General features: G+C 55.4%; 1 protein-coding gene across 1 annotated transcript; it reads left to right on the forward strand.

Moving 5' to 3' along the window:
* Positions 1-868: 868 nt before the first annotated feature.
* Positions 869-25,923, forward strand: C30H12orf56 (chromosome 30 C12orf56 homolog). Its single transcript, XM_061562791.1, has 12 exons — positions 869-1,796; positions 5,241-5,359; positions 5,975-6,482; positions 11,468-11,544; positions 12,506-12,650; positions 13,262-13,356; positions 13,850-13,939; positions 14,504-14,627; positions 16,206-16,280; positions 23,331-23,408; positions 24,326-24,837; positions 25,566-25,923. Exons 1-12 carry the CDS (start codon positions 1,545-1,547, stop codon positions 25,681-25,683), a joined length of 2,193 nt encoding a protein of 730 aa, XP_061418775.1. The 5' UTR covers positions 869-1,544; the 3' UTR covers positions 25,684-25,923.
* The last annotated feature ends 1,866 nt before the right edge of the window (positions 25,924-27,789 follow it).

Below are 27,789 nucleotides of genomic sequence, written 5' to 3' on the forward strand. Positions count from 1 at the left end.
GGGGAGCGGTAGTGTAGCGGTTAGTGCGCTGCGCTATGAACCTGGCGACCCGCTCACGGCCAACACCAGTGACGATTTTCTGAACCGGTACCAGGCCTCCCCTAGGTCGACTCAGCCTCAAATGAGTACCTGGTGCGATGTGTAAACATCGTCACTAGGGAGACAAAGGCGGCCGGGCGTGGTGTTGGCCACTCACCCCCTCGTGTGCTGTGCCGGCCTTCATAGGTGCTCGCTAACAGCACTTGCCCCTACAGTCTGTTGAGGCTATATGGGGGATCTGTGTGTGAGTACGTGTGTGTGCGTTGAACTTCATCGGCACCGTACGTAGCCAACCGCGCTGATCGGAGCAGGTGCGGGGGGGGGGTAAGGACGACAAGCTCCGTCGTCACGTCCACGTCGCCAGCTGTTTGACGTCCGTAGCCTGCTGCGTGGAATCACGCACTCAACCGCGGGGGGTGGGACGAATCTGCGCCCTGGGGAGTGCAGAGTGGGTGGGTGGTGAGTGAGTGGGTGGAGAGCGAGTGGGTGGGTGGTGAGCGAGTGGATGGGTGGTGAGCGAGTGGATGGGTGGTGAGCGAGTGGGTGGGTGGTGAGTGGGTGGAGTGGGTGAGTGAGTGAGGGGGTGGTGAGCGGGTGGGTGGGTGGTGAGCGAGTTGGATGGGTGGTGAGTGAGTGGGTGGGTGGTGGGTGAGTGGGTGGGTGGAGAGCGAGAGACCCCCCGTATTGAACGTAAAAAGGTGTGGGGGGGGGGGCGTCTGGAATCCTATTTGGAAACCGTGGGTCCAGTCCCGCGCCTCGCCCACCCCACCCGCCCCCATTCACTCCACTGCCCCCACCTCTCCGCCGAGCGCAGCCGACGGGAGGATGATGATGATGATGGAGCCACGCGCGGCTCGTGCCTCGCGCACGCCGGCGCCTCGTTTCTGTCTCAGCCTGGTGCGGGAGTGAACTTATTCTCACCTAACCCCGGTCCATCACGCCGCCTAGGTCGTCACATCGTCGTGGTCGTCGTCATCTTCACCATTGAACTTTCCACCAGTGGGGAGAGAAAAGGAGGAGTCGCGCGGTTCGATGCGCGCACCATCACAACATCGCGATCATTCATCATCATCGTCGCCGCTGCTGCTGTTGTCAGCCCTGCACCGTCCCGCTGCAGGAAGGCACAAGGCCTCCCGCAATTCCATCTCGAAGTTACATTTGTCCACGCAGCGTCGTGCGCCTCTGAATTGTCATCACCACCATCACCACCTTAGGTGTTGTTATTTTTTGAGCTGCTCTGATTTCATCATCGTGCCGCCATATCATCGCCCGAGTGATCAAATCGTAATCGTCACAATAGGTCTTATCATCACCACTGGGGTTCCTAGCCTCGTATCATCATCCGCATTATTGTAGATCTCATTATCAGTTAACTGTCAGTTAGAGTTCGTCATGATGATGACGACGACGACGATCATCATGTTCATCATAGTTCTCTCGTGATTAGCGCGCTGCTTTGGGAGTCACGGTTTACCCGGGTCCCCCCCCCCCACTCCACTCTTCGTATGGCCGCGTGGGGGTCATGGGGCAGCTCATCTGCCGCCGCGACCTGCCGGCGCAACAGCAAGTTGGAGAGCTTCCTGGAGCGCTCGCTGCGCTGGGCCCACTGGGAGAGGGTGCGGGCCTACGAGCCGTGCGTGGTGGAGCGGCGCTACCGCTTCGTGGTGCTCACCGACGGCGCCCTGCTCGTCATGGACAACCCGCCGCGCTCGCTGGGGCAGCTGGTGGAGCTCAGGGACGTGACCCACGTGCGCCTGGTGGGTGGGTCCACGCTGCAGCTGGTGGATGAGTGGTCCCTGTTGCAGCTGGTGAATGAATGGTCCCTGCTGCGGTTTTGGTGGGTTAGTCCACGTTGCAGCTGGTGAATGAATGGTCCCTGCTGCGGTTTGGTGGGTTAGTCCACGTTGCAGCTGGTGAATGAGTGGTCCCTGTTGCGGTTTGGTGGGTTAGTGCACGTTGCAGCTGGTGAATGAGTGGTCCCTGTTGCAGGCAGCTGGTGAATGAATGGTCGCTGCTGCGGTTTGGTGGGTTAGTCCACGTTGCAGCTGGTGGATGAGTGGTCCCTGTTGCGGTTTGGTGGGTTAGTCCACGTTGCAGCTGGTGAATGAGTGGTCCCTGTTGCGGTTTGGTGGGTTAGTCCACGTTGCAGCTGGTGGATGAGTGGTCCCTGTTGCGGTTTGGTGGGTTAGTGCACGTTGCAGCTGGTGAATGAGTGGTCCCTGTTGCGGTTTGGTGGGTTAGTCCACGTTGCAGCTGGTGAATGAGTGGTCCCTGTTGCGGTTTGGTGGGTTTGTTCACGTTGCAGCTGGTGGATGAGTGGTCCCTGTTGCGGTTTGGTGGGTTCGTCCACGTTGCAGCTGGTGAATGAGTGGTCCCTGTTGCGGTTTGGTGGGTTTGTTCACGTTGCAGCTGGTGAATGAGTGGTCCCTGTTGCGGTTTGGTGGGTTTGTTCACGTTGCAGCTGGTGAATGAGTGGTCCCTGTTGCGGTTTGGTGGGTTTGTTCACGTTGCAGCTGGTGAATGAGTGGTCCCTGTTGCGGTTTGGTGGGGTAGTTCACGTTGCAGCTGGTGGATGAGTGGTCCCTGTTGCGGTTTGGTGGGTTTGTTCACGTTGCAGCTGGTGGATGAGTGGTCCCTGTTGCGGTTTGGTGGGGTAGTTCACGTTGCAGCTGGTGGATGAGTGGTCCCTGTTGCGGTTTGGTGGGTTTGTTCACGTTGCAGCTGGTGAATGAGTGGTCCCTGTTGCGGTTTGGTGGGTTAGTTCACGTTGCAGCTGGTGAATGAGTGGTCCCTGCTGCAGTGTGGTGGGTTTGTTCACGTTGCAGCTGGTGGATGAGTGGTCCCTGTTGCGGTTTTGTGGGTCCACTGTAAGAGTTTGGCCTGAGAGACAAGGGGCTGGTGCAGGTGGTACAGGGGAAGGGGTGTTTGTAGAGATCAGGCGAACCGTGGCGTCGCCTTCGAGTGGTGTGCAGGCGGTGTGACTACTGTTTAAACAGATGGTTGGGGCAAGTTGTGTGTGAAGGCCGTGACGGTACAATACCCGACCGCCTTTGTCTCCCCAGGGTACTCGTTTAAAGCTGAGTATACCTAAGGCAGTGTCTAGGACCGCTTCAGATTATCGCCACTACTGTTGGTCGTTAGCTGCGTGATGATGCCTCTTGGCAGCCGTCCGTCATTAAATCACGATTAGCCAGCTGATTCAGGACCATGGACAGATATTATGATACAGTGCTCAACTCTCATTCGGAACCAAGCTTGATCCTATGCGTGACATCAGCCACTGACATCCGTGTCGAAGGAGAAAACAAACGGCCTTTCGTTTATAATCACGTCTGAGAGAGGATCTCATTGAGTGATAGGGGGGGAGGGGGTAGTGCCTTTGTTTTCCCGTACGCGGAGTTATTCTTGAGGCTTGAATGCCGAACGCACTCGCCATGCGGCTGCTGGCATTGCTAAAGATAAACATTGGGACTAGCACACCGGACGGACGATGGGGGCCGTGTACACGAGGACGCTGCGATGTTGTGCGCCGGTCTCTCTCTCTCTCTACGTAGCCAGCGACAGCCACTCAGTAAACAGTTCTTGCACGCCGTGCCTTGGCCGTGTGAGACGTGGAGATTTTAAGACTGCGGGTCTCGGTGCCCAGAGAGAAGACGGCAGGAAGTCCATGGCAGCAGCAGCGGCAGCAGCAGCGAGACGAAATCGAAGATTTTAAATCGTTGAGATTATTTTTGCTGCGATGGATTTCCACGCGATAAGGCCACTTTGTTGAGCTGTCATTTGTGGCCAGATGGCCTCAGTGTGGTTTACCTGCTAAGATAAAAACAATGATTTAGTTTTATTTTTGTATGATTTTTTCCTATACTTTGCACTGCTATGGTGTTTTTGTTTGTTTGTTGTAACGTTCTCTCTGTGTGTATATATGTTGAACTTCTTCCACGCCGTACGTAGCTAACCGTGCTAATCGGAGGTTCTGACCCGCCCCTACTGGACATCGGCAAAAAAATAGCTTCATAGCTCATCAGATTCCTCCAGTATAAATACACATCCTGATTCACCTTCTGAAATAATTCAGAGGCCTCAACTGGACAAGAAAAACCAAGGAGAGGATCGGAGGCACGTGGGGCAGGCTGCTAACCAGCGTTGGGGCGTTACAGACTGACAACAACAACAACATCAACAACAACATCAACTTGGCATCTCTACGTCTCCCAGCAGTTCGTTTATTTGTTCAATCAGGATTAGTATCACTCGCAGTCTCAAAACTTTCTTGACTAAATCTCAAAAGTAGTTTTTTAGTTTTTTTCTGGAGGGCTCAGCCAAAGATGGGCAACCCGGCTGATAGTGCTGCAGCGCCCTTTGCAAAGTGAGCCGTTCGGCTCACCGAAATCGCGCTGACACGGCTCGGCCGATGCTGGCTCGGCCCTGCCGAGAGGTTGCCACGGAGATCTGAGCCGGTCCCCGCTCTAGCCGCTCCGCTAACTTGGTCGGCGCACTTCCCAACGATCGTGTTGAAAGTCGCATTAACGCATCAATCTCGCACCGCGGGAGACACCAAAGTTGAGTTTTGCGCGCTCAGGGAGACTCCGGTTGACACCCGTCCTGGTTTTCCCAACATCGCCCGTCTGTTTGGCGTAACTCTTCTGGAAAGTCTGGAGCGACTTCCTGGAACGTGACAATTCCAGTTGTTTTTTTAAGTGTCACTTGCATAAAATAACACGCCACGCGAGACAACACGCTTGTGTAGCTGGCCTTCCATTCCTCCGATTGGGAGATATTCTTCTTCCCAAGATGTGTTCGTCCACGATTGTGTGTTTTAGCCGCGGTGGCGAGATGTTAACTACCTCGCCTGGTATACAGGAGGTCGTGGTTTTGATCCCGACCCTCACGCCTGTATATTTGGAGTTTGCATGTCTCTCTCCCTGTGGTTGTGTGTGCATTTTTCTCCGGGTCCTCCTGTTTTTCCCTCCACGTTTAAAATCAACACGCATTTAGAGTATTGGGCTGCATGCTATAATGTGGGCCTTACCTGGTTAATATAAAAAAAATGTTCAAAGTTTAGTTTTCATAGGTGGCATACCCCGAGCTGCGACACCGACTGCCGGGTGCACGTGTGCGTGCGTGCGACCGGACGCGTGAGAGATGGAAATCCCTCGTGCCCCCCCCCGCTCCGTGTGCCCGCGTTGCCCCCTCCACGCCAGGTGAACGATTTGCCCGAGTTCCTGAGCGGCGCCGACCGCGAGAACGCGCAGCACATCGTCGTCACGCACCGGCGCGCCGGCACCGGCGAACCCGCCGGGCCACGGCGGCACCGAAGCCGGTGGGCACTCGACGGAGCTCTCACCGCCTGTCTCTCTCTCTCTGTCTTCTTCTTCTTCTCTCTTCGGTCCTCTCCGCTACTCTCGTCTGCTGTCCATCGTAAACTGAAACTAAACTCTGTTTTGTTTTGCGAAGTACAGGCCCACTTGAGATGCGTGGCTCTCTTTCAGAAGCGAACTCGCCGCCGCCACAAACGACGGCTCAAAGAAGTGGCTTATCGTTTTGCGGAAATTTACAGCGGCCAAATACTCGACACGTGCGTTGTTTCTAAGTGTGGAGGGAAAAACCCGAGGACTTGGTAGAAAAAATCCACGCGACCACGGGGAGAACATAAAAAATCCATAAATACAAATATACAGCAGCAGGCGTCAGGGTCGGGACGAACCCACGACCTCCTGCAGACCAGGCGAGGTGGTTGCCACCGTGACACGAGGCGGCCAACGTTAAGGCTGGACGAACTTTGTCCACGCTTTACTTCCTCTGGTCACTGCGATGGCTCCCTGTAGGCCTACGATTTGTTGTATTTATTTTATCTTTAAAGTCATGCTTCAGCGCCGTTCATTGTTGCCGGTGATTGCTTTAACGTTCCCACTTTGTTTTTTTTCGCTGTCACCAGACGCCGGTCAGCGCAGACGACAGCCGGAGCTCGCGGCGATGAAGACCGCCACTCGCCAGACCCCGGTCGAACTCCATCGTCCGTCTCACCGGCCCACGCCAACGCCAAGACTCCGAGTCCAGCCGCAACTCCCGGCTTCCGTCCGCTACCAAAGCTGCCGGACTCCTGCGTGCCCTCGGCGGGGGCGGCCGCTTGGGGTGGCGCCACCGCTCGGCCGACGCTCGACCCTCCGACCGCCCGTGCCGGCTCTCCGGCAGCGGCGCGGAAGTCTCCGGACTCCTCTCGGGACTCGCGGCGCCGCGGCGACGGCTCGCCGGTGGCCTCCACTTTGAGGTGCGGCGTCAAAGTTCGAGGGCCGCCGGGCCGGAAGGACGGCGGCGGTGGCGGCGAGGAGGGGGAGGAGGGCGGCGGATCGCCGGCCGATACGGTGGAGCTGCACGTCTACATCCTGTCACCGTCGTCCCCTTTCGTGCTGCACCTCAAGAGCACGCTGGACAACTTCCTGATCGTGAGTGGTCGTCTCCTCGGACATTGCCGGCGCAGTGACGCCTACGTTGTCCCACGTGGTTGTGGTTTTTTTTAATCACGGTTAAAAGTCTGTCCCTTTTCCACGCACAAACGATGGATGTCTCAGCCATGGAAATTTCCCCTGTGAACGGAATAATTAAAAAAACACATCAGTTGGTGAATGTGTTTCACTGGGCCCAGAGTGTGAGGTCAAGAATGGTGGATGAAGCTAATTTTACTCTTCATAGTCTCGTGTTAGCATGGGGCTTTCCTCATCTCCTGAGCCAGTTGTGGATATTCCACTATTGACTCCCCCAACATAATGCCACTTATTTTATTGCCCGTGGAGGGATGAAGGACTGAGTCGACCACAGACCGGGGTTTGAACTGGTGACCTTCCGATAGCGGAGCTTCGTATGGAGCGGCAGGCCTGGTAGCTTCCACACCACAGCGTTACGCAGCTGACGACGATGATAACGACGCTCGACCGATACGGAGTGAGAACTCGGCTGCCAAACCGGAGCTGGTTAATAAGCACACTGCCCAAGCACTGGAACTTCTCCACTCCCTCCACAACTGTCTCATCACGGGGACGTCTATCACAAAAGACATAACACACGTGCGTGCATTTGAAAAGACTGAATGCTGATTGTCCCTCTTTTTTATTAGCCTGGCCTTCTCACAGCCGTTGCTAGGGGATAGATAATAGTCAAATACTGGGCTCTGTGTGTGTGGCCAGGGTGAAGCCACCGCAGACAGGATAGGACTGGCTCCAGGATCTGGGCCACAGTGACGAAAGTGGCAAGTGCCAAGGTCTGTAATTTATCATCATCATGATTATCATCATCATAATGTACTGTACTTCTTTGTTATCCAGGAAAGTATTACCGAGTCTCAGGGACTCGTCTCCAAGTGGGTATCTTTTGGCACTTGAGGATTTTTTTTTACCAATTCCATTAAATTGAGTGTTTGGCTTCGTGTGAGGGGAAACTGGAGAACCGGGAGAGGGGAGCTACGGTGGCGAGATGTTATCTCTCTCTCCTGGTATGCAGGATGTCGTGGGTTTGATCCCGACACTGACGCCTGTATGTGTGGAGTTTGCTTGTTCTCCCCGCAGTCACGTGGATTTTTCTCCGGGTCCTCCATCATTTTTTTACCTCCACATTAATAAACACGCGTTTATTTGCCTGCTATACATTTCGACGTGATAAGCCACTTCTTTGTTGAGCTATCATCTGTGGCCAGGTCGTTTCTGAAAACAAGCTATATTTCGCTCAGTGGGCAACACCTGGTGAAATTAAAGTTAAGCTGAGTTTAAAACCCATCACGAGTACGACGGGCAACACTGAGCTCCACACGGATAGATTCAATTCATGGCTGCACTGCCATTTTCTAGCCACCTCACAGCCCGAGCCTACAACACTCAATGGTGTCCTCAATGAATATCCAATGCACGTGTAAAGACGACTTCGACGCACTTGTCTTGAGATGGTTTATTTTATTAAGGAACCACATCCTCACACTCGGACAGGCGGAGACCCCCACTGCAACAGCCCCGAGTCCCCCGCGCATCTCCCTTATATACGGTCCGAGGCCACGCCCCCATTCCCGAACCTTCCCGCTGGCTCTAGACCGCTCGCTCCACTAGCAGACTCCACCGTCCTCTTCCGTCACTTGGCCACGATCCTATTCTCGATCATTCCCGTAGCCACCAGTCCACTCGTACTGCAAGCTGACTCCCCTGTCATTACCTCCCGTGGCCACTAGTCCCTTCGCCCTGCAGGCTGACTCCCCTGTCATTACCTCCCATGGCCACTAGTCCCTTCGCGCTGCAGGCTGACTCCCCTGTCATTACCTCCCATGGCCACTAGTCCCTTTGCACTGCAGGCTGACTGCCCTGTCATTACCTCCCATGGCCACTAGTCCCTTCGCGCTGCAGGCTGACTCCCCTGTCATTACCTCCCATGGCCACTAGTCCCTTCGCGCTGCAGGCTGACTCCCCTGTCATTACCTCATGTGGCCACTAGTCCCTTCGCACTGCAGTCTGACTCCCCTGTCATTACCTCCCGTGGCCACTAGTTCACTCACGCCGTAGGTTTGTCTCCCCTGTTATTACATCTGTATGAACCAGGCTGAAATCCTGCTGCGGAGCTTGCGGGGTCGGAGAGGGCTTTCAGACGACCGGGATGATCTTTCATTTGAAAGAGTGACCTGGAAATAACGATAATTTCAAAATAAAATACTTGGCAGTCACGAATTAAAGATAAATCAGAGTAAAAAACAACAACAACTGCATTAAAGGAGAGATTGAACATATTGCACAACCATAAATCAATAACATGGTAAATAATTTTCCTGTAACGAAAGTTGGCTCAGACAAATTACCTTTAAATCTCTTCACCGTGCAATATAGTTACGTGTGCGTGTTATATGTGCGTGTTATATGTGTGTGTTGTTATATATGTGTGTGTGTTATATGTGTGTGTTGTTATATATATGTGTGTGTGTTATATGTGTGTGTTGTTATATATATATGTGTGTGTTATATGTGTGTGTTGTTATATATATGTGTATGTGTTATATGTGTGTGTTGTTATATATATGTGTATGTGTTGAACGTCTTTCGCACCCTGCATAGCCAGCCGTGCTAATCTAGGTGTGGGGTAAGAACAACAAAGTAAACTCAACATGTACAATCTGTTGCTTGGCTCTCCAACACACCGGTGGTGCTGTACTAGTGACGACTTGGCACGTTCTGTTTACGTGACAACCCTTACTAGTTGGCTGTGTCGGGTGGTGACGGGTTTAACGACACATTGATATATTGACGCGATCTAACCCAAAACACCCTCTATTATGGATGGTATTGGTCGCGACAGCCTACATGTTAAACTGTAGTCTAGTGTATAGTAGTGTAGTGTATAGTGTAGTTTATAGCGTAATGTGTGTAGTGTATTGTCGTGAGTGTATAGTGTATAGTATAGTGTATAGCGTACTATGTGTAGTGTATTGTAGTGAGTGTATAGTGTAGTGTATAGCGTAGTGTGTGTAGTGTATTGTAGTGAGTGTATAGTGTAGTGTATAGCGTAGTGAGTGTAGTGTATTGTAGTGAGTGTATAGTGTAGTGTATAGCGTAGTGTATAGCGTAGTGTGTGTAGTGTATTGTAGTGAGTGTATAGTGTAGTGTATAGCGTAGTGTGTGTAGTGTATTGTAGTGAGTGTATAGTGTAGTGTATAGCGTAGTGTATAGCGTAGTGTGTGTAGTGTATTGTAGTGAGTGTATAGTGTAGTGTATAGCGTAGTGTATAGCGTAGTGTGTGTAGTGTATTGTAGTGAGTGTATAGTGTAGTGTATAGTGTAGTGTATATATGTTGAACTTCATTCGCGCCGTACGTAGCCAACCGTGCCATTCGCAGTTATAGAAACCCGACACGGATTTGAGGGCGGATATTGCCACCCATACGTAAACAGACGAGGATCGCATGTCCCAATGCCATGGGTGAGTTGAGCAATCGAGAAAAAAATCAACAACTTCTCCCAACACCGTCTCCGTGTCAACGTCGTCTCTTGCTCCATCTCCCCGTGGCCCTCTCTCTCTCTCTCCGTGAGCAATGTTTACGTCTCACCATAAAGTCTTCGGCGTGGCGCAACGATATTTATCAAACCCCAAACACAAACACACTCCCGTCGCCTGTTGCATCCGACATAAAACTGCCGTTGCCAAGCAGGGCACCCTAAAACCTGTAACCCCGTCGCTGGAGCCAGGAACGGGGCATTGAGCCACGGGGCGATTCGTGGTTGCGTCACTCTCCGATGTGTCCGCGGATGGTGCCGAGCGCGTTACTTGTCCGGCACGAAGCTCCGACGTTTCCCCCCCCCCCCACCCCTCTCGCAAGAGGCGTCTGAGCGCGTGAACGTGCTACCGACACCACCGCCACGGGTGCGTTCCCGGTAACAGTTTTACCAAATTTACCGCCCCCCCCCCCTCTCTTTGCCGGTCCGCTGCCGAATGGAGGCCTCCCCTGCGCTAACGGCGGTCACGGCGGGGGGGGGGTGGGTGAGCAACCGTCGGACATCAACTCGCAAACCGACCATGTTGGCCGTGGCCAGTGGTCAAACTCAGGTCACTGGGTTCACGGCGTCGTGCGCAAACGAATGCGCCACCGCTGCCCCGTGTACGCGCTGTGCAACGTAAGGGGCCGTCCATAAATGACGTCACGCACCTGGGGGGGGGGGTCAGACATTTGTGACGATGTGTGACGAGAGGGGGGGGGGGTGAGAAATGTGACGTCACCTCAAAATGCGCAACTTTTAATAAATATAGACACGTTCTACTTAATTAAATAGACTTTGAAATAAATGTTTTCTCCTACAACATCAGAGTGCAGCGGCACATTAAATACGCACTACAATGACAATAGTTTAAAGCGATTTGAAGCGTGTTTTTTTTGGGGGGGGGCAGAGCTTTGTGACGTCATATTTTAGGGGGGGTCTGACTTTTTGTGACGCCGTGTGACGAGGGGGGGGGGGGTCAAAAATCGTCCAAAAATCGCGTGACGTCATTTATGGACGGCCCCTAAGACAACTGCAACACAAATGGACTTGGTATTGAAGACTATTTCGCTGCACACGGACATTTTTGTTCCTCAAGGACAGTCGGCCCTTAATGTTAGCCATGTCCTATCCACTGCTGGATGAAGGCCTCCCCAAAGCCATCGCCTCTCTCACGCTATTGATCCATCTCTGGGTTCCCGCACGGCCGCAGATTCCGTCGCTCCATCTCCGCGGTGTAACGTTCTCTCGGGCGCCTTCCCTTGGCTTAGTCTTGCGCTCTTGCCTGGAGGGTGAATGTCACCACCGCATTGACTGTCTCTGACGTGCTTGGACATTTCCACGTAGTTTGGGGGGGTGGGGTGTTTTTCTGTGGTTCACATTGTGTCACGTTTTGTCGGGTTTCTTTTTCCTCCCCTCGTTTTCACTTCGCAGAGAGCTACTCTGCAGTTCAGACCCGAGTTCGATGTCAAATTCTCAGCTCGGCTGCTTGAGCAAAGCACGTGCAGGAGGTAGGTGTCTCTCTCTCGCGCTCCGTCAACCCGACACACGATCCCTGACCCTGACGACGCCTGTTTATATTTGGAGTCTGCGTATTCTCTCTCCCCCGTGGTTTTGCCCCTCCGCATGAAGATATAAAAGACACCTTTAGATGATACGGCTGTGAGTATGAACTCTCACCTATGACGACCATGATGCTGACGCTGCTGCTATAAGCCACTTCGATGAGCTATTATCACTTGTGGGGTCAGGTTGCCTCTGAAAAAGAGCTCACAGCTCAGCGGTCTTTACCTTGTGAATACAATTAGTGATGCACAGTGAACTCAAACTAAACAATTGTGTATTTTAACAGGTAAGGCCCACTGAGCTACGTAGCTCTGTTCCAGAAACGACCTAACCACAAATTAATAGCTCAACAAAGTGGCTTGTCATCACGTGGACATTTGTAGCAGCCAAATGCTCTAAATGTGTGTTGATTAAAAAAATTGCGGAGGGAAAACCCGGAGAAAAATCCACGCGACCACGGCGAGAAAAACAACGCAAACTCCAAAGATGCAGCAGAAGTCAAGGGGTCAGAATCGAACCCTCTGACTTTAAACACCCTTCTCACCTCCTACGCACTTCACAAGTAGTACTAATCCCATATCTGCATTTCCCATAAATATGCTAAATTCCTATTGATATGCAATTTCTTTTGTTAAGGCGCACCTTCCCGCTCCAACCTAGCTTAAATAGACGCTCCAAGCCTGGGGCGTGTCATTCAGACGCTGTCTTCTCGACAGACCTGTTTCTTCACCTGAGGACGGCTGCTTGCGTTGTGGCCGAAACGTCGTGAGAATTGTTTTATTATGTTTTATTTTTATTATTTTATTACTTCCCTTCTACGTGACTTTGCCGAAAGAACCAAGAAGATGAATCCCTGCAGTCACGAAAGCTTTAAATCGAGCTTCCTCTGCGTTGTCTGTGGGGCAGCGCCGAGGAGGCAGGGGCGCTGTTCGGGCGGCTCTCCGCGGCGCTGCGGCACGAGGAGGCGTCCCCGGAGGAGACGGCTGCCGGCCTGCGGGCTCTGTGCCTCGGCGCTCACCGCTGCTTCACCGTCAAGGCGCTCTTCTGGCGGGTGCGGCACCGCCCCGGGTGGGAGCGGGGGGGGAGGCCCACGGGCAGGCCTGGAGTGGCCGTTGGACAGTAGCAGTCCATGGGGCAAATGGCCCCGGTGGGCCGGTCGGTGTACGGAAATTGCAAATGTCATTAGAGGAATTTTTTGTTATTTTAATGTTTTATTACCTCTAATGTGCACGCTTCATTGCTTGTTTACGCTCTCGGTTGGCATTAAGTCTCCATGTTCGGAACCCCCAAACGTTTGTTTTTTGGACCCAGCCCAAATGGGCCAATGAGATCGCGCGGCAAAAATCACGCGAGGCACGCTGTCACATCGCAAATCTAGCCATTTAGTCCAAAGCCCGAATTTGGCCCGGTGTATTTACAAAAGCCTGGGCCGCTATTTAGTCCGAGTCTGTCTCTAGTCCAGTAATCAAACCGATAATCGGTAGAGTAACCGATTACTTACATAAGTGCATAACCCAGCTCCTGCTGATCCTGTCATTGCCATACGCCGGTTACGTCTGCATTGCTCATGCTGTCCGCTGTGTGTTCATTACGTGTCGGTTGTGTGTTCGCTACGTGTTGCTCACGTGTTTTCCCGCACGTGGTGTTGCGCGTGCCACGCAGTCTGAGAGCCTCTTCCCCTTCCTGGCGTCCACCGTGCAGCGTCTCGTGATCGCCGCTCGCTCCTCGCCCTGCGCTTTCCGCGCCGACCACATCAGGTACCTCGCTTTGACCACAATCGCCGCATGACCCCGCGAGCATGACCCCACGTGACCCCACGCGTGTGACCCGCGCGTGGGACCACACGTGCATCGTACACGCTGCTTCCCGACTCACGACTGAGAAAATGTTGTATCGGTATGTTTTTCGGGCTGGCCATCGACAACTGCATCGCGCACTTTCAAATGCGCTTCTGCGGCCGTCTGGAACGCTCTTCCGTCCGATATTAGCAAGCCACTGGAGCTACGCACTTTTAATTCATCTCGCTTGGCAAACTAATTTAATGAGAACTGCTTTTTGCGTTCAGTTTGTTGTCCTTCCCCCGCACCTCCGATTAGCACGGTTGGCTACGTACGGTGCGAAAGAAGTTCAGCACACATACATACACAGGCTTTGGCTGCACGGCAAGTCCTGCCGTTGGAGTTTGTCTCTGCTGTCGCCTCTGGCAGCGTCGAGCGTGCGGTGCTCATCACGTGGTCTCCTCCCGCACAGTCTGAGCGTCGTGGTGCTCAAGACGCTCGCCGCCATGTTCAGGGAGACGGAGACGGTGCCCTGGCGCACATCCACCCTGCTCGCCGATAGGTGACCCCCCACTACCCCCCACTACCCTCCACTACCCCCCACTACCCCCCTACCCCCCACTACCCCCCACTACCCCCACTATCCCCCACTACCCCCCTACCCTCCACTACCCCTCACTACCCTCCACTACCCCCCACTACCCCCACTATCCCCCACTACCCCCCTACCCTCCACTACCCCACACTACCCCCCTACTACCCTCACTACCCCCCTACTACCCTCACTACCCCCCCACTACCCCCCCGACGAGCACGGTTGGCCACGTGCGGTGCGAAAGAAGTTCGACGCACACGTGGCGTTGCCGCTCGCCCCTGACGACAGCTGCGGGCTGGAGTTGAACACGGCTCGCAGGGTTTGCGGCAGAGTCGAGGCTAACCCGCGCACGACCGCTCCCCCCGCGTAAACACTCACACTCAGACACGCACACACGTACCCAAACCACATCCATCCTATTGTTGTTACACCGCACGTCGCTACCCCCCCCCCCTACCCGGAGCGCGAGGCCGGCTACGATTTGCCAGGGCGGCCGTGTTGTTCACGAGAGCTCCGTGCCGAACCGTGCAGCGGCCAGGCGCTGTCGGATCTGCTGGCGGTGTTGACCTCTGACCTCACGACCCCGTTGACCCCGACGGATGGGGAAGGACCGCGGCTACCGTCGACGCTACCGTCACCGCCGCGCTGCCTTCAAGTGAGAGCCGCGACCGCGCCGCTCCGTCATCTGGCACGCCGCGTTAAGGGGGCTCCATTTAACACGTGACCTCAGCCCACCACCGGCCGTGGTCTATCCACTGCTGGGTGGAGCGACTCGCAGTCGGGAGGCTGTGAGCTCTAATCCTGGGGGGGGGGGGGGGGGGGGGGTTGTCTCGGCCGACCGCTCACCGGGACGTCGATAAAAATCGGTAGCCACTGCGGAGAAAGTCAGCGGCGGCTGTCCTACGGGTGAGCTCGTGAGCTCGCCTCCGCCGTGGAGCTCACAGAGATGTAAACACGAGGTGTGCACCCAACGCGTCGCAAATGCTCGTTTGAGCAGAAAAGTCACGTTGGCTTTTTGTTCACTGCTGAAGCTTGTGTGATGGCGATGCACGCGCACTGCACGCGCACTGCACACTGCACAGTGCATGCAGGAACAAAGACAAAGATTCCCCCATATAGCTTCAACAGACTGTTGGGGCAAGTGCTGTTAGCGAGCACCTATGAGGGCCGGAACGGTAGACGAGGGGGTGAGTGGCCAACATCACACCCGGTAGTCTCCTCAGTGGGGATGTTCACACCGCACCAGGTACTCATTTGAGGCCGAGTCGATCTAGGGGAGGCCCAGGACCGGTTCAGATCATTATCGTCACTGGTGTTGGTGGCTGTGAGCGGGATCGTGGCGCGGCGCGCTCACCGCTCCACCACGGCATGCGACAACAAGAACCGCCACTCGCCACTAAGTGGCGGGGACGTCACCACGGCGCTTGTGCCAGGCTAGGTGCACGTTAAGGCCACGTGAAGTGTCGAACGCCCGCCGGCAGGAGGTCACGGGGCAGACCCAGCAGGTGCCAAGGGTCGACTGACTGAGATGACTGCTGGCCGATGCACCACCAACTGTGCCTCCTACCGTGCCAAGAACACGCACACAACAACCGCCATTCGCCACTAAGTGGCGGTGACGTCACCACGATGCTTGTGCCAGGCCAAGTGCACCTTGAGGCCACGTGAAGTGTCGAAAGCCCGCTGGCAGGAGGTCACGGGGCAGACCCAGGTGCCACTGGTCGACTGACCGAGATGACCGAGATGACTGGCTGATGCACCACCTGTGCCCCCTACTGTGCCAACTTGCTGTGCTTTAGTCACCCGGCGCTCCGCTCGTTGTTGTGAGCGTCGCTCCTCCGCCCTCCGTTGTTGTTGGAGGGCGACTGCCTCCAACTGCCCAGTAGCGTCCTTCACGAGCCTCCTCCACTGAGGCCGATCTTGACACCGCTGGAACACGCACACACACACGCACACACACACGCACACACACACACGCACGCACACACAACAACAACAACCGCCATTCGCCACTAAGTGGTGGTGACGTCACCACGACGCTTGTGCCAGGCCATGTGCACCTTGAGGCCACGTGAAGTGTCCAACGCCCGTTGGCAGGAGGTCACGGGGCAGACCCAGGTGCCACGGGTCGACTGACCGCACACACGCGCACACACACACGCACACACACACGCACACACACACACCGGGCCGCGTGCGACACATGACGAAGTGTGTCCATCGTGGTGAGCAGGAGCGGAGACTCGTGGCGGCTTACACGGAGGCTGCCACGGCGCTGCTCTACGAGGTGGTGGTGGCGGCCCGGCAGGTGAGGACCCTGAGCTCGCAAACGACGGCGCGATCGGGGAATCGATTAAGCGTGAGGTCATCCATCGAGCAGTGGACCGACCATGGCCGAAGACGATGATGATGATGTGGCAGAGAAGACGATAAGCTTTTCACGTTCAGCCTGAGTCTTTCGCTGGGCCTTTGCCCCGGCAAATACAATTGTTGAGTTTGGTGAGGACAGTTTTGGGGCAATTGTGGCCGGCGATCGTAACCAGCATCGGGGCCTGCTGAGTGAAGTGGAGTGGGGAAATGCGCCGCTAGGCATTGTGTCCAGTCTCACGTGAATGTGCAGTCTGCATAATCTCATTCATTTTTATTATGATTATTATTAGAATATTCTTGGTTCTTTCGGTAAAGTCACGTAGAAGGGAAATAATAAAATAATAAAAATCTAACTATTAAATTCTCACGACTTTTCGATTGCAACACAATCAATCATCGGATTGCAATAGAAACGTCGTGAGAATTGTATTGTTTTATTGCTTAATTTGTATTATTTTATTATTTCCCTTCTACGTGACTTTACCGAAAGCACCAAGAATGCGAATCCCTGCAGTGACGAAAGCTTTAAATCAAAATATTATTAGAATACTTCATTTTTCATAAATAACCATCGCATGATGACGTGCATTAGTGTGTGGGACTCTTCAGGTTGCCGACCTCACATGATCACAGGGTATCAGTCGCGATTTCTCACTTTCATTTTTTGGTTGTGTGAATATGTTCCGAGCCGCACTGCGACCCCCCCTCCCCCCGACGTCCCGCAACGGCGTGGGGGGCTCTCATCCAGCAGTGGATCGACCAAACAGGGGGGCGGGGTGGCCGCTCGCTTGCGGTTGACGAGCGAGAGCGAAGCACGTCGCTATATTGATCGCGGAACAGGATGTCTCTGAGTAAGTGGGGGTGGTGGTGGAGGGGGTGGTGGTGGTGGGGGTGGTGGGGGTGGTGGTGGTGTGGGTGGTGGTGGTGGGGGTGGTGGGGGTGATGGTGGTGGGGGTGGTGGTGGTGTGGGTGGTGGTGGTGGTGGGGGTGGTGGTGGTGGGGGTGGTGGGGGTGGTGGTGGTGGTGTGGTGGTGGTGGTGGTGGGGGTGGTGGGGGTGATGGTGGTGGGGGTGGTGGTGGTGGGGGTGGTGGGGGTGATGGTGGTGGGGGTGGTGGGGGTGGTGGTGGTGTGGGTGGTGGTGGTGGGGGTGGTGGGGGTGATGGTGGTGGGGGTGGTGGTGGTGTGGGTGGTGGTGGTGGTGGGGGTGGTGGTGGGTGCAGTGGTGGTGGGGGTCGTGGTGGTGGTAGGGGGTCGTGGTGGTGGGGGTGGTGGTGGGGGCGGTGGTGGTGGCAGGGGTGGTTGTGGTGGTGGTGGTGGGGGTGGTAGCGGGGGTGTTGGTGGGGGTGGTTGTGGTGGTGGTGGGGGCGGTGGTCGTGGTGGTGGGGGTGGTGGTGGTGGTGGGGGTGGTAGCGGGGGTGGTTGTGGTGGTGGGGGTGGTGGTGGTGGGGGTGGTGGGGGCAGTGGTGGTGGTGCGGTCCGGCACTCGGCAAACAGAAACCGCGAGCGCCGTCGACGCCACTCGACGGCGCTCGCGGTCGCCACGCGGCCACCTGCGCGCGTCTCTCGTTCTCTTGAGTGGCAGTTTGTTATTTATTTATTTCACTTGCCCCCCCCCCCCCCGCGCAGCAACGGCGGTTGGCAACGGCAAACAAACCGCGCAGCTCCTGCGCAGCCCCCGCCGTGATGAACGACCCCCCACCCACACACCCCCCCCACCCACTCCCCCCACAGACCCCCCCCACACACCCACTTACACATCCCCCACCCACACACCCACCCACCCACACACCCACACACCCACCCACCCACCCACACACCCACCCACACACCCCACAGACCCCCCCCCCCACACACCCACTTACACATCCCCCCACCCACACACCCACCCACCCCCGCACACCCACACATCCCACCCACACACCCACACACCCCCCCCCACCCACACACCCCACCCACACACCCACACACCCACACACCCACCCACACACCCACCCACCTACACACCCACACACCCACCCACACACCCACCCACATACCCACCCACCCACACACACCCCACAGACCCCCCCCCCCACACACCCACTTACACATCCCCCACCCACACACCCACCCACCCACACACCCACCCACACACCCACCCACCTACACACCCACCCACACACCCACCCACCCACCCACACACTCACCCACCTACACACCCACCCACCCACACAGCCACCCACACACCCACCCACCCACACACCCACCCACACACCCCACAGACCCCCCCCTCCACACACCCACTTACACATCCCCCACCCACACACCCACCCACACACCTACACACCCACCCACCCACACACCCACACACCCACCCACACACCCCACAGACCCCCCCCCCACACATCCACTTACACATCCCCCACCCACACACCCACACACCCACCCACCTACACACCCACCCACCCACACACCCACACACCCACCCACACACCCCACAGACCCCCCCCCCCACACACCCACTTACACATCCCCCACCCATACACCCACCCACCCCCGCACACCCACACACCCCCCACCCACACACCCACCCACACATCCCCCCACCCACACACACACACACCCACCCACCCACACACCCCCCCACCCACACACCCCCCCCCCCCACCCACCCCCCCACCCCCCCCCCCCACACCCCCACCCCCCCCCCCACAGCAAGCTGTGAGTGCGACACGCCAAGGGGCCGACGGTAACGCGAGCGGCTGGGCCCCCCCCGCCCCCCCCCCGCCCCCCCCGCCCCGCGATCGTCGGCTGCCGTGCGGGGAGGCGACCTCCTCCTCCTGTGCGCGACGTCGTCGCTCTCTCACTGAGATGCGCTGCGTTTGAGCCCAAAATTTACAGCAGTTTCTCATTCATTACCAATCTTGTTTTATTATCACAACAACTACAACAACATCAACACAACAATGGGCACCACGTTGACGATATGTTCACTCCCTCGCCTGGTACACAGGGGGGCGTGGATTCGATGCCGGCTATGGAGTTTGCGTGTCTCTCTCTCTCTCCCCGTGGTCGCGTGCATTATTCTCCAAGTCCTCCGGTTTTCCCCTCCACATATAGAAACGTGCATTTTGGAGTATGTGGCTGCTCGAAATGTCCACGTGATAAAGTCGCTTCGTTGAGATATATCATTTGTGGCCAGGTCGCTTTTTAAAAAGAACTGTGCAGCTCGGTGGGCCTTACCTGGTCAAAATAAACATCGTTTATTGTTTAGTTTATTTTCACTGCGTGCTGCGAATACCGTGTCATCGGTAAATGTGAAATGGCAAATGCTTGAGCTCTTTATCATGCTGCCAGCAACATATTTCTCCGATCCAGTATTGGAGACATATGTTCTAACGTTGCTGTGGGTATCCCTGGTTAGAGCGTATGTCCTTTCCAGACCCATGGTCTGTAGCCGTAACTTTACGCAGTCTCAATGCAGCTGTGGCGACGATGACGACGATGATTTCCGCGTGATTTATTACCACGGGTTCTACGGACAAAAAAACGTCTCCGGCGTGGGATTCGGCACTTTCTCAAATGGTTCGACGACTATTGGCAGGGAACGCGGCTGTAAGTGCTCACACCGACACGCTCGCCGTGCGTGCCATCTGTGGAGGGCGCGATGGCTCAGCGGCCCTCCGCACCCCCGGTCAGCTGTCGTTAAATTGAATCCCCGCTCTCCTGTGATGCCACGCCAACCTCACGCCCCCCCCTTCACTTGCCGGATCACACTCCGCTCGCGTGATAATGAATCAGGAGGGCGCCTTCACGGCGGCGCACGGAAGCGCGGCCTCACCCCGGCGCAAACGCTGAATTCGCGAGATTAGCGACGAAATATATTCATCAAGTCTTGACTTAAAAAGCTTTCGTGACTGCAGGAATTCATATTCTTTGGGGCTTTCGGTAAAGTCACGTAGATAGGTAAAACAAAAGTACGACGTTTCGATCGCAGCACAAGCGGTCGTGATCAGGAAAAGCCCCCCCCCCCCTTTTTGTGTTGCTATTTCCTTTGAACCTATCTACATGAATTTACCGAAAGACCAAAAGAATATATTCATCAAGTGTTTCTTAACGGAGTTCCGAAAAGAAGAAAAATTCGCTGGCGGCGTCACGATGGCCGCGACTGCTGCCCGCCAGACGCCGTAGCAGCGCCCGACTACGGCGAGATGACTTCGGCGCGTGTGAGATACTGTAATTGGGTCATATTTACGGGAGACTGTGAGTACACCGTGGAAGACCACGCACGGCAATTACCAGCTTGCGTACGTGAGAAGATTTACTGAGGTTCACGATTGATTGAGCTGGGGGGGGGGGAATTGTGCACATCCTCACACCAGCAGCAGGACTGGGCTACATCGCCAACTGCCCTAATCATCGATAGCGATAAAAGAGAACAACTACATTAAATCACTACTCGACTGAGACTCCTGTTCGCAGTAAGTTCTTGCCCGGGTTTCATGTCAATGTTTGTTCACGGCTCTCATTTTTTTAGTTGGGACATTCCCACCCGGCAAACAACAATAACAACAAAAGTGCTGTAACTAAGGACGACCTTGGACTGTTGTCGATCTCGTAATGCCGCCTTTCCATTGGAAGTGACGGAGTCTGAAGACTACGATCAAAACAGATATACACACAGAGAAACATTCCGACCGAGATCACACTGACCCCATCTGCGTTTGGCCCTGCTGGTACAATGGCAACGATTAAGCCACCTCGCACGCAGCGAATGGCAGTGGTTCGTAATTCGGGGCCCCACGTGAAATGTAAAGATACCGGCTCCCGATGTAAGTGAGATGATAAAACAACAACATTGTTCCCAACAATCGCGTTTTGTTTCCGCCAGAAGCCAGCTGGCAGCACCGAGCCAATCCGCCGTAGGATTAGTTCGTAAATCTGAGAGATGATCAGTGTCGGATTATCCCAGTAGGAAAAGTAGCTACATATGTAGCTACGGGCCCCGCACTTTCAAGGGCCCCGCGCTAAATGCTTTCAAGCTATCAATTCCGGTTCAGTGATTTTGCACTTGCTCTATTACTGTAGCACTATACCGCCTTCAACTTTTATGAACGACTGGGTGTTTAAGGTTAGCGATTTGTCGTATATTATCTGGCTGTATAGCAAATGAAAAAAAAATGACTTTACTATGCAAGTAAAAAAATGGTGTTTTTTTTATTTAGGGCCCCTTTAGAACATCATGCTACAGGCCCCGTACTAGCTTAATCCGGCACTGGAGATGACCCCTTTTTAATCAAGGCGACTGGCGTGTCTGTGTTTGGCACACGCAGTGGTACCCTCGGCTGAGCGGAGTGAGTGGCGTCACGGTAAGATCGGCCGAAGCGAAGCGAGCGATCGCAACTTCTGCCTTTAGATCTCCCTCCCACCACCGACTCGCCCCAAGTTCCTGCGAGCTTGCTCGATCCAAGCGATGCATTCGATTGCTAAATGCATTGCGATCGTGGGGTGCTCTTAGTTACTCGCGGTGGCGAGATGTTAAATACCTCGCCTGGTATACAGGGAGTCGTGGGTTCAATCCCGATCGAACCCTGACTCCGGCTGTATATTTGGAGTTTGCGCGTCTCTCTCCCCGTGGCCGAGTAGATTGCCTCCGCGTCCTCCGGGTTTCCCTCCACATTTAGAAACATGCGTCTAGCGTGTTTGGCTGCTGCACATTTTCACGTGATAAGCCACTTTGTTGAGCTGGCTTTTGTGGCGGCCAGGACGCTTCTGTAAATGAGCTGTGTAGGCTCAGTGGGCCTTACCTGGTCAAATAAAAGTAGTTTAGTTTTAGTTTGCTCACTGATTTGTTCTGTATATCTTTTTTAGCGATTTATGGTAAAAAGAACGTTTAAGTATTCATGCTTGTTAAGTAGAAATATTGCATCATCTCGCGGTTTCTCACTCCCCTGGACTTGCAATCCGACGGTCGCTGAGTCAATTTCCAGGCACAGCAATTGAAACGACGGTGCAAGTTCCTTTCATTCCCTTGCACCTGCCCACCCACAAGTTTCGACTGGCGGCTGGGTAAAGTGCGGCTACTCTCACCTCTTGCGAGACGTACGCGCGTATGTTGAACTTTCACACCGTACACGTAGCCAACCGTGCTAATTAGAGGTGCGGGGGGTAAGGGCAGCACACTGAACACGCACAAAAGCGTGGAAGAGTAGGCCAAAACGACATTGTAGACGGGCTCTGCAGAGCTCCCTCTTAGGAGTAGTGGAGCGCCCTTTCCGCCAGCAGTCGCGTGAGTGCGCAATTGCGGGGCTGCGCCTTCACCACAGAGGGAGCATCGTCAGCCACTCGCAGAGCGAGTTTGAGCCGCCTGTCCCTTAAGCCCCAGGGGGGGGAGGAGGGGGGGGGGGCTCTGTAAAGTTGCTCGGTGCATCAAGTTGTTCAATATTCATCAGCGGATAGAAGGTCACGGAGCGCTGGCGCCATAGCTAGCGCACTGCGCCGTGAACCCGCAGGCTTGAGTGTGATTCCTGTCCGTGGGCAAGGGCAGTTGCGGGTAAGATCAGCACCCGTCCCGGGCTCTCCTCCCCCTTGACGAACCCGCGCTGACCAGCGCGGTGAAATATGGTCAAGTAGCCCCCCGTGACCGAGAGGCAGGGGGAGCACCTCATCCAGCAGTGGATTTTTAAACGGCTCCACACATCAAGAGACGTGTACGTGTATTGAACTTCTTTCGCACCATACGTAGCTAACCGTGCTAATCGGGGGGTGTGGCAATGACAAATATCTGCATGTATAGCCGCGCGTTCGTATAAGCTCCTGTTGTACCCTGTGTGGTGTGGCAATTGGGGAGACAAAGGCGGTCGGGCGTGGTGCTGGCCACCCCCCCCCCCTCCTCGTGTACCGTGCCGGCCTTAATAGGTGCTCGCTAACAGCACTTGCCCCGGAGAGTCTGTTGAGGCTACGCGGTGAGAGATTTTTTATTTTTAACTTTGCGATGTTCATCCTCAGGCCGAATGGAATTCCGGCGCCGCGAGGCCTCTGACGGTCGCTTGGGTCGTCTCCACGCTCGAGGAGCTGCCGGCCACGGTGAGTGTCACGGTGGAGTCCCCTGAGTGCGCTGCGATCTGTCGACCTGACGTTGTCCTCCAGGCCAGACATAGGAGCCGGGGGGGGGGAGGCATTCTCTTAAACCAGGGGTGTCCAAACTGTTTGCAAAGAGGGCCACATTTGATAAAGTGAAGATGCCCGGGGGCCAATAGTTCCTTTTGACATTGTTTTAACCACAAAAGTTACGTGGAAATACACACTGTTATAAAACAATTTTCATTGTCACAATTACCTTTGTTTTTCAAATGACAATGTAACCAAATATAAGCCACTCATGCAGACGGGAACAACTCTAAAAACGCAATTCTGCCTTTCATTCAGTCAGATAATATTGAACAAACTGTATAGAATACCTTAAATTTCCATGAGTTTTATGATGTATTTATTCTGACAGAGCTGGCGAGCCATAACTAACACATTATAAGACCGAAGCTGCGGGCCGTATGAAATCCGACCGCGGGCCGTGATGAATTGAACAATCGATTCAACTCTGGCATTATTTTCTGCCGAAATTTTTGTTTCATTCAAATGATTCGCCCAGAGGTGGCTGCCAATTTGTCGTCTCGCTCCGCAGTAATCTTGGTTGCTATAAATTCCCATGCGATGGGCCACTTCGCTCAGCTGTTAATTGTGGCCAGGTCGCTTCTGAAAAAGAGCCATGCGGCTCAGCAGGCCCTTACCTGGTAAAATAAAATAAATAGTTTAGCTCAATCTGCACGTGACCGTAGTCTAGAACATCTGGTGTTATTTTTTCGCGCGTTGGGTCAGCCACCGGTGACAATCCGATACCGCGCCCCACATCCACGCACGTAGCCGTGGCGGCGAGGAACTTCTTTCGCACCGTACGTAGCCAGCCGTGCTAATCGACTGTTGCCCGTGCACGCGTGCGTCGCCAGGAGACGTTCGTGGCGGCCGCGATGAACCGAGCGACGCGGGCCCTGGCGCGGCCCGCAAACGCGGCCGCGACGCCGCCGGAATCGGCGGACCCGGCCGGGCCGGGGCCGTCACCCACGAGCGGCGCTCACGTCGACCCGGAGCCCCCTGACCCCCCGTGGCCGTCGCTCCCATCGTCCTCGTCGGCCGCCGCCACCGTCGTCGGCCTCTCCCGTCGACGGGACACTCCGAACCCCGCGTGGCCGCCGCCTAAGACGTCACTGCTCCGCCGGTCGATGGGGGCCCTGTTGCGCAAGCGGGCACCGCCTAAGGGAGACGAGATCGGTGTCGCCGGAGGAGGGACGGGAGCAGGTCGGGGGGGGGCGACACGGCCGCCCGTGCCGGCGCCGGGGAAGGGCCTCTCGCCGCGCCAGGCGCTGCTGCTGCTGCGGCTGTTCCGCGTGCTGGAGGCGCTGGTGCGGCGCAGTGCGCGCTGGAGGGAGCGCGTCGTGAGGGACCACGCGCAGGAGTTCAGGTGCCGCGAAAGGATTTCTTTTGGTCATTTTCACGTTTTTAATTCGCGCCGCGCCGCCCGCGTTTCGGTCATCGGACGGGAAATGAAATCTCGTCGGATCCCTCGCAGAGTGGTGCCGCCCTTCAGGCGCACCGATTAGCACGGTTGGCGACGTATGGTGCGAAAGAAGTTCACCATACGTACAAGTTGGAGAACGGCGAAAGGAAGTGAATGTCGCAGAGCTCCTTCTGAGATCTCTTCGCTTGACCTCTGGTGCATGCGGTAGGGGGCATCACTTTCCCACCGGTCCTGCCACAGACAGCAATGTTTGTCACGTGATAGCTCATTTGCAGAGATGGAATATCATAGCAACTCAGTGCAGAACCAAATTTATTGTGATGAGGTTGTTATTTTTTTGTGCGTGCGGTCGTGCTGCTTGAATGGGAAGTCACCACTGCCGTTATCCCCCCTCTCTCCTCCTCCTCTCTCTCCCCCTCGCTCGCTCGTCACCGTGCGCGATGACCACCACCACCACGTGACTTTTCTTTCGTGTTGTGCGCGCCGCATTTAGCGCCACAGCGCTTGGATTTATAGCGTTCATTCGTTTGTTTGCCGGTGACTGTGTATTTCATATCGGAATCGCCTCTAGTGCTGTTGCTACTGGCGGCAATAAAAGTCAAAAGTCTCTCTCCCTCCTCTCTCTCTCTGTCTGCCTCTCCCCGTGCCTCTCCTTGCCCTCGTTCCTCCAGGTTCTACCTCCACCCTCTGGCCGTGGAGCAGCATCTGCCCGCGGAGCTGCCGATCAGGAGCCTCGTAGCCAGCGCCGTCAGGGACGTGCACTCCTTTCTGTTCCCTGAACTGGCGTGACGAGCAGCGCACGCGGGCCCCAGGACTCGGAGTGGCTGGGACTCGGAGTGGCTGGGACTCGGAGTGACTGGGACTCGGAGTGACTGGGACTCTGAGTGACTGGGACTCGGAGTGGCTGGGACTCGGAGTGGCTGGGACTCGGAGTGGCTGGGACTCGGAGTGACTGGGACTCGGAGTGGCTGGGACTCGGAGTGACTGGGACTCGGAGTGACTGGGACTCGGAGTGACTGGGACTCGGAGTGGCTGGGACTCGGAGTGGCTGGGACTCGGAGTGGCTGGGACTCGGAGTGACTGGGACTCGGAGTGGCTGGGACTCGGAGTGGCTGGGACTCTGAGTGACTGGGACTCGAAGTGACTGGGACTCTGAGTGACTGGGACTCGGAGTGGCTGGGACTCGGAGTGGCTGGGACTCGGAGTGACTGGGACTCGGAGTGGCTGGGACTCGGAGTGGCTGGGACTCGGAGTGGCTGGGACTCTGAGTGACTGGGACTCGGAGTGACTGGGACTCGGAGTGGCTGGGACTCTGAGTGACTGGGACTCTGAGTGACTGGGACTCGGAGTGGCTGGGACTCGGAGTGACTGGGACTCGGAGTGGCTGGGACTCGGAGTGGCTGGGACTCGGAGTGACTGGGACTCGGAGTGGCTGGGACTCAGAGTGACTGGGACTCGGAGTGGCTGGGACTCGGAGTGGCTGGGACTCGGAGTGACTGGGACTCTGAGTGACTGGGACTCGGAGTGACTGGGACTCGGAGTGGCTGGGACTCGGAGTGACTGGGACTCGGAGTGACTGGGACTCTGAGTGACTGGGACTCGGAGTGACTGGGACTCGGAGTGGCTGGGACTCGGAGTGGCTGGGACTCGGAGTGACTGGGACTCTGAGTGACTGGGACTCGGAGTGACTGGGACTCGGAGTGGCTGGGACTCGGAGTGACTGGGACTCCGAGTGGCTGGGACTCGAAGTGGCTGGGACTCGGAGTGGCTGGGACTCATAGCACCTGGGACTCACAGCAATTGGGAGTCAGAACATCTGGGACTTCGCTGTATCGTTTAGCTGTATCAATGCAAGTTTTGTAATGTACACACATAATGTATTTTTTCTAAGAGCGACTATTGCTTCAAGTGGATGATAGGGGCTGTGTTGTATATAATCTTGTTGAACTTTGTTCAGATGTAATTTTGGTACACGATGGTAAGAGGTAGGGGAGTGCGTGGGGGGGGTGAAGTGAGATGAGAGGGGAGAGGTAGGAGAGTGTGTGGAGGAGAGGGGAGAGGAGAGGTAGGAGAGTGCGTTGGGGGGAGTGAGATGAGAGGGGAGAGGTAGGAGAGTGTGTGGGGGGGGGGGAGAGTGAAGTGAGATGAAAAAAACTAAATGATGAACGAAGCAAAGTGCCGACTACACCGAGCATCTTCTTGTTTCCACTGATCGTAAAAAAAACAGGAAAAGAAAAAAAGAGAGGGGAGAAGTAGGAGAGTGCGTGGAGGGGAGTGACGTGAGATGAGAGGGGAGAGGTAGGAGAGTGCGTGGAGGAGAGAGTGAGATGAGAGTGGAGAGCGGGGAGTTGAGCGACAGGACAGGGACGACCCAGGCAGTGGCAAGTCCACGGAGGATATTGGAGGGTGTTGATCGTCACAGTCGATCCGGAACTGGATTTGTGAGCAGTGAAGAGATCTGAGCGTTGCGTCGAAAACAAAAATAGCGACGCAATTCCAGCACCGAACGCCAGAGGGCAGTAGCTGCCCGGGGCAGGATTCGGGCTCAACGCTGAGACGACTTCAGCAATGACGTCAACAATCACAAGGGACATTGTGTCGACAGTGGCACGAATAAAATTAGAATAAAATAAACTCATTGCGTTCGTCATTGACACCGACTCAATGGCCTGCAGCCGTTTGTCAACACACGGCTGTCAACACACGGCTGGAGGAAGGCCTGCTCGTGCCTCGTGAGTTGTTGTGGAGGGGTTTGATTTGTTTGTTGTTAAACCATCCTTGGCCGTGCTGGTCACCGCAGTTTGGTGAAGGACAAGAGAGTGCACAGGACAAGTGATGATATCCCTCGCCACTGATGTTAGCCATGGCCAGTAGTCAAACTCAGGTGGCTGGGTT

This window comes from Lethenteron reissneri, chromosome 30 (genome assembly GCF_015708825.2).
Source record: "Lethenteron reissneri isolate LAM-NWPU_2019-01 chromosome 30, ASM1570882v1, whole genome shotgun sequence".
Lineage (NCBI taxonomy): Eukaryota > Metazoa > Chordata > Hyperoartia > Petromyzontiformes > Petromyzontidae > Lethenteron > Lethenteron reissneri.

What these genes read in the sequence shown, in the direction of transcription:
- C30H12orf56 (XM_061562791.1), top strand. Translation starts at nt 1,545, where the DNA reads ATGGCCGCGTGGGGGTCATGGGGCAGCTCATCTGCCGCCGCGACCTGC. An exon ending in TTCCGCGCCGACCACATCAG is followed by an intron (nt 13,357 to 13,849) that starts GTACCTCGCTTT and finishes CCTCCCGCACAG; the next exon opens with TCTGAGCGTCGTGGTGCTCA. An exon ending in TGGTGGTGGCGGCCCGGCAG is followed by an intron (nt 16,281 to 23,330) that starts GTGAGGACCCTG and finishes GTTCATCCTCAG; the next exon opens with GCCGAATGGAATTCCGGCGC.